Source organism: Morus notabilis, unplaced genomic scaffold, assembly GCF_000414095.1.
Source record: "Morus notabilis unplaced genomic scaffold, ASM41409v2 Scaffold1315, whole genome shotgun sequence".
Taxonomy (NCBI): Eukaryota; Viridiplantae; Streptophyta; class Magnoliopsida; order Rosales; family Moraceae; genus Morus; species Morus notabilis.
In genome coordinates, this window is record NW_010361046.1 from 492,642 (window position 1) to 503,491 (window position 10,850).

Here is a 10,850-nt window from a genome sequence, read left to right on the forward strand (position 1 = left end):
GTATACTTTTATTTAGTTTTTTACATATTAGAAATAACTTAAAATTCATAACACACTAAATTACAATAACATCCATTGAAATTAAGCAAATAATAGTATAAGATTTTGAGTATAACTATCATGATATCACAAGTTCATAATAAAATTTAAAATATGAAATGAAAAATATATGTATTTTTTAGTTTTTTACGAGTTTCGTGTCGTGTTCGGGTTAGGCGGGTCCAACCCGAATTGACCCGTGTTTTTCGTGTCAATTTCAGGTCGACCCGATTCTGACCCGAACATCATTTTTCTCAACCCTAACCCGTAAAATTCGTGTCGTTTTCGAGTCGTATCATCGTGTCGTGACCCATATTATCGGCCCTATTTATAACATGAGATCAATGAATAACTTTTGTCGAGCATTAACAAGTGATTCAAAATGTCAAGATCTCAAAACAAACTGTAATACTCTTTGTGATATCCTAAAACAAATTTCCATTGAGAAAACTCTATATATGTACAATATCGAAAAGTTATCGAAATCAATCAAGATCAGCTTTGCAATTGTTTCCTAGAAATACATGGCTATGCTTCATTACAAAAAAAAAAAAAAAAAAAAAAAAGTACTCAATCATTGAGATTTCATTTTAAGTTTATATAAAATCAGTATATAAACAAGGAATGAAACGTTTATATACTTCTTAATCGATACATATACAGGTTCGCAGAATAATTATAGACGTTTATTTTTTCAAAACCATATCACTGTTATAAACAAACTGAAAAATTTTCAAACTTCAAATTTTTAATGTTGGGTTGTAATGAGTATTTTTTTTAAATATTATTGTTTTTAAAAGTAATTTTATTAATAAGTAATTTAATAATAATAAGAAGAAATGTGTGAAAAGTAAAAAGAAGTGTGAATAGACACACCCATATAAGAATTATAAGAATGTGTTTTGCGTGTTCTTTTAAAAAAAAAATTATTATTGAGATATTCTCTTAACTTCTTTAAACGACAAAGAATTCACTCTTATATTTTCTAATCTCACAAAATGCTTCTTCATATAAACTTTAAGCAAAATCAGTTGTGCAAAAAGACACAATTACTCTTAATAGAAGAAATAATGCGTCCGTTTGGTAACGTTTTTAAAATGATTTTATTTTCAGTACAAAAGTAAAAATGTGATTGTTTTGAGAATTATTCTGGAATCAATTTTAAAATTATATTTAGTTAATTTTTTAAGAGATTATTTTAAGTACAATAAAAAAATAAAATCGTGTTTAGTTATAATTAATAATAAATATATTATAACATTATTGATAAGTATTAAAAAATAAAAACAGAAAAGAAAAAATAACTTTTAACTATTTTTTAATTTATTCACAAAGGCCATTCTTATTGCTTTTTGTTTTCAGTTTCGTTTTCAAAACATTTGTCAAAAACATTTGTCAAACAAATACGGTTTTTAAACCATTTTCATTTTCGTGTCTCAAAAAACGTGAAAAAATGTTTTCAAAAATAATCTAGAACCAATTCTAAACGCATATAATGATTTTTTTAATGGAAATCATAAAAGCAATAACTTTAATCTTTAAATTTTTTGTCCTTTATGGGAGTTTTTCACTGCCAATAGTTTCTATTTTCAGCCATGTATTAAAAATGATATATTTTGTATATATTTTTAATCTAATATGATTTTAATCTAATTTAAACAGAAGTTTTTTTTGTTTTTTTTTTTCTTTTTTTGTTTCAAGTTTTTTCCCTCATTTATTTACTTTTTGTTCTCCCTTAGTTGGTGTCTCCCATTAAACTAAGATGTATTTTTTCCCCTTACATTAGAAAAAAAAAATTATTATTATAATCCGTCTCCGATTTCAACCCAACAATTCTGTCAGCAATGCAAGTGTGTGAAAACCAAGACGCCTTTGCGACACGCGTGTCCATTCTTAGCAAGTCGTGGATGATCATGATCTTGGCTTTCTATAAGATGTAAAAAAAAAAAAAAAAAACTTGTTTTCTCATCATTAGGCCAAAAACAAATATACAAAATGGCTTTTCAATCAAATCTCTCTCTTTTCTTACTTAATTTTGTCCCATATCATGACCGATAGTGATTATTGCATGGAAAACAACCACAAGAGACATGGCTAGAGAAATGAGTACTGTGATTCCTATTCATATTCATCTTCTTCTGGGCATGTTCTGTGGCCTTCTCAATCTGCTCTGTGTGTTGTTGCCTTGCCGCTGCTCTCCACTCCTCAGCTTTTCTATGAACAACCGCCATTCTCTTCATCAACTTCTCCTCTAGATTTGATCTCATCTTTTGGATTTTCACCTTCACAAAAATATACACAACAATTCAATTTAGACAGAAATATAAAGAAAAATTCTACGTTTGCCAGGAAACGATTCTTAACCGTAAGTTTCGTTTATATTTTTATATAATACACATTAAATTTTTAATTTTGATAAATTAGACCATAATCTTTAAAATAAGTAGCAATTGAGATTTAGGCCACGTTCATTTGACCGATTCGAGTTTTTAGTTTTAAGTTTCTACAGTAAAAAACTCTGAGTCACATCTAACTTTCTGTGTTACAGTAAAAAACTCTAAAAAAATATCACATCTCAGCTTGAATTAAAAACTCGAATCCTGAACGAGGCCTTAATAGTTAATGATCATTTCGGTTTGAGACACGAGATTCGAACATGAAAATCAAAGTTTGTTATTTTTCAAAGCAGATTTAAGTGCAAATATCATGTTTTTAACCATCAATGACAATGTCCGTCAATTTTTAGACTTTAATTGCTACTGTTTTTAAAGCTCATCATAGCTTGTCAAACTTAAAAGTTTGAAGATGCATTATGTAAAAACAAAAAAAACAAAAAAACAAAAAGTTTAACGTGTAACAATACAATGTACTCTTTTTCTGGATATGATAAATAGTCTGAAATGAATATTTAGAAGTAGGTCTACTGATGGGATAAGATATCTAGATTTCTCCGGAATATAAAAAAATATAAAACAAAGTTCCAAGTAAAGACAGGTGAAATCCCAATTCCCCACAAAGACTTTTAAATGTTGTTTGTTAGTACTTACCTCACATGGGGCATGCAAATGTATGATATTGTTAAATGCCAAGATAATGACTTTCTAAAGTTTCTAGGTTGCTTCCGCTCTTTATAAGCAAGCATGCACAAAAAAACGCTTTCTATATATATATATATAGAGCAAATACTGTAATCTATCAGAAGCGGGACCAGAAAGCAGTAAAATAAAAACAGGACAATGGGGTCCAAACAACGGCGGGTGGCTCAAGAATGACTTTGCCAAATAATACAACTGATAAGGCAATCCGACCAAAACTGTTTATATAATGCACTCATCAAAGGAGAGATCAGCTTTGTTGACTTGACGCATCTCTTAGCTTAGTATATAACTGTATTGACACTTTGGCAAGACTTGAAAGTATCATATTCTTAAAGTGTATAATTGCTGTTTGGTCACACGTGTGTAGAGACAAAATTGAGCCAGCGATATAATTCTACTAGTGGAACAAAATTATATACAGTTTAAGATGTACGACAACAATGGGATCTTAGTTCTCGGTGAACACATAAATATATAATGATCAATGTGCAGTAGAATGGTTCAAGGCAGAGCCTAATGCTTCGATTTCATTTTCTTAATGATCTCAAAAATAAAAAAACTAATTAATTACTATATCGATAATGCCATGATGAGAACTCAGATCGTACCACGAATGGTGTCTAGTCAATTATATTTTCAAAAAGTTCAAAATACTTTTTAACTGATATTTTAGACTTCAACATCAGAGTCCATCAAATGAATGTAGTCTGTTAAACACTATTTAGGACATCACAATTATGCTGGGTGCATTAGCAAATCATGACAAGATAGGCAAGAGAGAATCCCATGGCGCATTGGCATTAATCAAATTTCAATGTCAATATAATTTTGGATTTCCCCAGTGAACTTCAACAGTTGATTAACTAATAACATGATATTCCGGATTGAAAGCTTTCTAAGATGCAAAAAAAAAACAATCAGAAAAAATGAAACCAAAGGGTACCTCAAGCTTTCTTGATTGAGCTTCTGCTTTTGCACTTTGGAGATTGACCCAAGCTTGAATCTTTGCTTCTTCTCTCTGATACCTGATTAGACTCAAAATCAAAACTTTTTGTAACTAAAAAAAAAAAAAAAATCACTTTCAACAAGTGAATCACAAAACTGAATGACCCCAATTAGAATTTTACCTTAGACAGCATTTAGTCTTTTCCTCCTCCTCCCAAGCAGCTGCTCTAGAGTCAGGAGTAGTCTTATGACATCCATTGTCTGTCTCAAAATGTCTGAGGCTCTTTGATATCTCCTCCTCTTCCTCTTCCTTTGAACTCCAATTGGAAGTGACCGAGTCATAGTGAGTCCCGAGTTGGAGCTTGGCTAAATGGCACTCCTGCAACTGGGCAATGTCAATGGTGCTGTTGGTGTTGCTGGAGTACCCCAACCCCAGTGGCCCCGACCTACTTGCCGGCGTGTTGTGGCGCACTGGGGACGAGCTCTTGAATGGAGTGTGGCACCGTGAAGTCGTGGAGCTTCCGAGGGGAGTCATCTCGGTCCCGACGTCTCTGTGTTGGATGTCATGAACCACTTCTGTGCTTGCGTCTTTCATGGTCTCGCAGGGCGAGTTTTTGAACAGAAAGCCTTCTTTGGTTGGCTCTGACGTTCTGAAATTCAGCCTTATTGGCTCTATGTCGTCCGTGAACTTGTCTGCATTGACAATTCTCATAAGGAAGTTGTCCAAAACATACAAAATTCATGTATTTCATCAGTTAGGAATTGAAACTCATCTCCATTGATGCAAAAACAGGATTTCAATGTAATGGCTAATAGTAATTAGGATTTCCATTTGAATCGAGACTACTATTAGTGAATAGTTGAATTCAAAAAGAGAACACTTTTACAAAGAAATTCATTATCATCTATTAAATTCTCCTGAGGCTTCTCAGCCATCAAAAGTACTCCCGCATTGTTTAATATACTTATCAGGAGCTACAGAAGGTACTAAACAGAACCCATTTACGTTTTGTACCAGCAAAGTTGGAACATAATTAAACACGACAAGTGAAAAGCCAAAAACTTTACTTTGTCAAAGCTTTTAAAAGAAGCAATAAGTGAAAAAGTTCGAAGAAAAATAAAGCCAAAGATGCAAAAGTCTACCCAAAAATGGAGATTAGACTTTCATTCTTCACCTTTTAGAAAGAAGTGCTCCGTTGAAGCATTGAAACCTCTGACAGAGTTATTATGAAAGCTTTTTTCCTCGGTGACCCTGGACTTATCGGAGAAAACCTCCAGTTGCGGCTTAAAACCGTCGTTTTGCTTGGCGGTTTTTACGGATTCAGACGACGACTTTACGGCCGTGTGAGCAGGCGAGTCATGGCAAGAGCTGCTTATGAGCCATTTCTCGGCGTCGTCCCATTTCGAAGGAAAGCTCTTTCTCGAGAAGTTTCCAGAAGAACTGAAACTGAAAACGGGTCGACCGGGCGTGGGAGGAGCGGCTTCGAAGGCCCTTCTTTGAATCAGGGAGTTAACTCCTTCTCTTCTCCTCTGAGCAGACGAAGCTTCCAGAAAACCAACGTTGTTGGTTTCGGCGCCGAGGTTGTTCTGCATTGGGAATGACTTCACGAACTCCGAGGTTTCCTTGAGATTAAGCTTGCAAAGTGGGTCGGGGAAGGCTTCTGGAAATGGGTTGGTCTTCGTTTTCCCGTAGAAGCTCCCGTTGTTGCTCTCCATTACCGGTTCCTTCAAAATAAAATAAAAAATATATATTAACAAAAACAAAAAGGAAATAAATCAAATGTGGGAAACTTTTTCTTTTTTTTTTTTGTGTTTTTACCACAGTATTAGCATTTGAAAAAGAAGGGGATTGAAAGTATCTGGGGCTTGAGAGATCCATGGCTGATCAGTCACTCTAGTCTCTTGCTTTGATCAACTCTTTTTTTTGTTTTTTGAATTTTAGTTTCTTGAGAGTGTTTAATGTGGCTACCTATATCTATCTATGTATCTAAGTGCATGAGTAGGATTATAAAACAATGAGAGGAATTGGAAAGCGACTTGGGAGAAGCAGTTTGAACAGTATAGCTGAACAAGGAAAACAAAAACCAAGCATTGACTGGCTTTGGTTTGGAAAACGACTCACGTGGGAGGGCCAGCCAAAACCAGAAAGAAAGAAAGAAAGAAAGAAGTAAAATAAGTCCTTTAAAAAAAATTAAAAAGAAAGGGAGTAAATTTGCACTGTTGCCTCTTAAATTTTTCCCTTTTTGAATAATATATCTGAAACATTTCAATTTCCATACATTGTAACTTAGAACTTTAAAGCAGTAGCAGCAGTAGCAATTAAAGTACACGAGTTGAGGGCGTTAGTAAATTGAGAGTTGAAGATACAAAATTTTTAACTGATTTAGTTTAAAAAATGATGAATTTAGCATAATTAATTAACAAAATATTACAGAATTAAAAGTGATTCTAATCTACAGTAAGATAAATAAACTGTCAAGGGCTCGTATGAATGTTGGTTTAACTGCCCTAAATATGGCAGAGTATTTTAGGAATGTTACTAAACAAGATGTACTTCTACTTAGAGGCAAAAATTTTCATGTGCGATTTAAAGGATTAATTTGATAAAATTAAAAATTTATGGTGTGTTATACTAAAAACAAAAAAATTCATTGCAATGTTGCAATTTACTCTTTAAAAAACGACAGTAACATTAGTCCCTGCAGTGTCCTACTCCCACAGACACTGGTGCACAAGCCGACGAAACAGTACTTATGAAAAGAAGAGTTCGGGGACTTAGGATAGGACTTTGGTTAGTGAGAAAAAGATATTCGCAAGATTTTTGTCAAAAAGAAAAGGAAAATGATTGTTTATCTTTTTCATGGTAATTTCTCTTTTTTTTTAATTATTTTTTGGTGAAGCTTCTTATTGGCTTTTAACCCTCTTTATGTGTGCCGTAGATTGTCCATAGGCTCTCACGGTGTTCTGTTTCATGCAATTTTTACTGCATTTTCTTTTTTTTTTTTGCCTTTTGGCCTTTTTTTTTTTTTTTTTCTCTTTTTAACTAACGGACCAATTTTTTTTTTTTTTTTCTGGTTTCTTTTTTGGTTGATGGAACAATTCAAACAAGGCTGGCATTCAAATGAATGTGTGAATATTTTAAAGTGTTGTGACCTGAAGAAAAGAAATGTCAGTTTATTTTTAGTTAAATACATGATTTGTCCAACAGAAAAATTTCGGTGCCATTGTGGAGGAGGAAAGGGAACATGACAATACAGAACCGGGCCCTTGGGGGTCACCTGAGATGTTAGGTCACTCTACTGACTACATAAGTCAGGTTCAAAGCATCAAAAAAACAATCTAGTTAAAGAGAAAAAGAAAAAAATAATAAAAAAAAAAGTAGTTGAAGAAATTGGATCAAATATGAGCCTTTAAAAAAAAAAAAAAAATGAGAAGCTCCCCATAGAGGCATTATTAGTGCAATGAAAGAGCGTGACCTAGGAGATCTCTAGGTCTACGATCTAACCTATATATTACAAGGCTATAAAGATTTAGGAGTGAAGATCCCCCACTTTTTTTATTCCAATTGTAAACATCAAGAAATGTTAACTTATCTGCCTTTGGTTAATCATAAACGATACCAGTCAAATTTAAGCTACGTTACCACCGATAGAGTGGTACAATGGTCATGGTGTCTTTCTTCCGCAATGTAGATAAGATGTAGATTATTTTTTAGTCTGCTCTTTAAACTTTAAAAATTTTTGTTTTGTCTTTTAAATTTTAAATTGTTCTTATTTAATACTTTTATTTTGTAATATCTATTAAAAGTAAATAAAAAAATAGAGTAATACAATTACATTGTCTTTTTATTTAAATTTTTGTTAAAAATAAACAAATAAAAACTACATAGCCATGCTCCTCTAATTTTAACAGAAATTATTATAAAAGAGCTTAAATGGGACAAATGCAAAATTCAATGAGTAAAGTGAGACTTTTTAAAATTTAAAAAATAAAATGAGAATGACCTTAAAAATTCAGAGGCACATACCATTTTAAAAAATAGCCTTAAATTTATCATTCTTTTAAGTGAATAGCACCAAATGTGAAAGTTTCAAATAAATAACACTCTCATTCAATGAAACTTCTATGTTTTTCAAAATGCCCTTTGTTATTAAAAAACAAAATACTAATTTAAGAAAAGAAAAAACAAAAAATATCATCGTTCTAAAACAAAAAAACAAAAAAACAAAAAACAAAAAAACAAAAAAACAAAAAAACAAAGAAACAAAAAGAAACCCCCACCCAATGAAAGAACGTGACCTAGGAGATCTCTAGGTCTACGATCTAACCTATATATTACAAGGCTATAAAGATTTAGGAGTGAAGATCTCCCACTTTTTTTATTCCAATTGTAAACATCAAGAAATGTTAACTTATCTGCCTTTGGTTAATCATAAACGATACCAGTCAAATTTAAGCTACGTTACCACCGATAGAGTGGTACAATGGTCATGGTGTCTTTCTTCCGCAATGTAGATAAGATGTAGATTATTTTTTAGTCTGCTCTTTAAACTTTAAAAATTTTTGTTTTGTCTTTTAAATTTTAAATTGTTCTTATTTAATACTTTTATTTTGTAATATCTATTAAAAGTAAATAAAAAAATAGAGTAATACAATTACATTGTCTTTTTATTTAAATTTTTGTTAAAAATAAACAAATAAAAACTACATAGCCATGCTCCTCTAATTTTAACAGAAATTATTATAAAAGAGCTTAAATGGGACAAATGCAAAATTCAAGGAGTAAAGTGAGACTTTTTAAAATTTAAAAAATAAAATGAAAATGACCTTAAAAATTCAGAGGCACAGACCATTTTAAAAAATAGCCTTAAATTTATCATTCTTTTAAGTGAATAGCACCAAATGTGAAAGTTTCAAATAAATAACACTCTCATTCAATGAAACTTCTATGTTTTTCAAAATGCCCTTTGTCATTAAAAAACAAAATACTAATTTAAGAAAAGAAAAAACAAAAAATATCATCGTTCTAAAACAAAAAAACAAAAAAACAAAAAAACAAAAAACAAAAAAACAAAAAAACAAAGAAACAAAAAGAAACCCCCACCCCCCAAGAAAACAATTTCTCTCCTCCCCTTTCCCCCAACACTTCCCCAATCGCCGGCACTGTCCCCCACTACCGATGACACCCTCCATCGACTTCCATCTTCTCTATACCCATCTCCGTTCATAATCTGTTGTTGTTCCCAACAACAAGAAGAGGATAACCAAGTGCTTTTGAGATCCTCAAAAAGCTTGAGAAATCAAGCTCCAAAATTGGTATTTGTCTCAAATCCTCTAAATTTTTTCCTTTAAATCGCTGTTTAAAGGTTGGGTATTCATTATTAGTTGTTTAATTTGAAAAACCAACTAGATTGATATCATTTCGTCAAATTTTTTTAAGCTTCGAAATCTAGAAACTCGAAGAGAAAAACAATTGACAGACAGTAATGAGCATATTGTTCTGACCGGTCAGAAAATTTGCACACCGGTCAGAACGGTTAGAATTTTACTGGATTAGCGTGATATACTCTGGTACTTTGTTCGCCAAAAACTCTATGCATAAAATGACTCCACGCAAGCGCACGCAATCGAACAAGTAATATAGTAATAAGTAAAGTATCGTCTCCACAGGGACTGAGTTAATGAGGAATTTTATTACAAAAACCAGTTTTATCAACATGATTGAGAATAGTTTGAATGCCAAATTGATATTAATTAAGTGAAAAATATGTATAAGACCAAAGACGGTAATTTAAATGCAGACAAGAGGTAAAAGTCAACAAGATCTGAGCTTAGAGCTGTGATTTACTGATGGATGAAGGCTAGGATTACTGATTTCCCGTCGGTTGCAACTCTGACCACGATTTGCTATACGATTACTGTAGCAAAGTTCATCTAGTCAACCTAAAATTCTACATAATCATCTTCCGACAGATTTATGCTTGTAGTTCCTTAAACCAACCCAACATATTCCTATGTGTTTTAGTTTACACACCTGACGTTAACATTAATTTTAATGGGTTGTATAAGATAATAATATATTCCTATACTATCTCTCATATTATCCAAGCTAGATCTAACTCAACCAACCTTTCCAGAATTAGCTTAAGTTTGTGTTTTCTTACTAAATGATGGCCTGTCACTTAATAGAAAGTAAACAATAAATATGCTTGAATAAACCAGATGAAAATTACATTATCAATCAAAATAGCAAATAGATCTTCATTGCAACTTTGGTTCCATCAATAATCCTAGCTAAGGAATTTAGCTCATGTTTAGTTCAACAAAATCAGAATTAATAACAAATAACAGATCCATAAGGTCTCAGAAAGTAAATACAAAGAGAAGGAGAAAACAGCTAAGCTAGAATCTGAGGTCAAAAACCCCTGTATATCCGTGCTGTACTCTTCTTTTCTCCAGCTCCAGCGTCCAAAATCTCCTGTACTCTCTTCTGTCTCCGTTTCCAGCTCATCCAGGAATTCTGTGCGCCTTTCCTGATTTTCTCCTCTTCTCTCGCTGGTTGTACTATACTCTTCTTTTCCTTTATATACTAGGACATGTTGAGGTGCCCTAGTGACAAGTGTATGCATGAGAGTCATGATTGATGGTCCCCCCTCCTGGTGCTCTTACAGCTGTCCAGACTTGTTAGCGTCAGTGCTAGGACCACTACCAGCGCTAAAAGACAAACTGTGCCAGCTTGCTAATTTTTGGCTGCTCCTGCTTTTGCTG

The 10,850-nt window shown here is 32.6% G+C and overlaps 1 protein-coding gene across 1 annotated transcript; it reads right to left on the reverse strand.

Moving 5' to 3' along the window:
- Nucleotides 1-2,084: 2,084 nt before the first annotated feature.
- LOC21400975 lies at nt 2,085-6,029 on the reverse strand. The gene is made up of 5 exons (XM_024165696.1): nt 5,902-6,029; nt 5,258-5,807; nt 4,265-4,775; nt 4,081-4,162; nt 2,085-2,321 (listed from the first exon to the last, which is right to left on the reverse strand). The coding sequence occupies exons 1-5, from the start codon at nt 5,959-5,961 to the stop codon at nt 2,085-2,087; spliced, it is 1,440 nt and encodes a 479-aa protein (XP_024021464.1). The 5' UTR covers nt 5,962-6,029.
- Nucleotides 6,030-10,850: the final 4,821 nt, after the last annotated feature.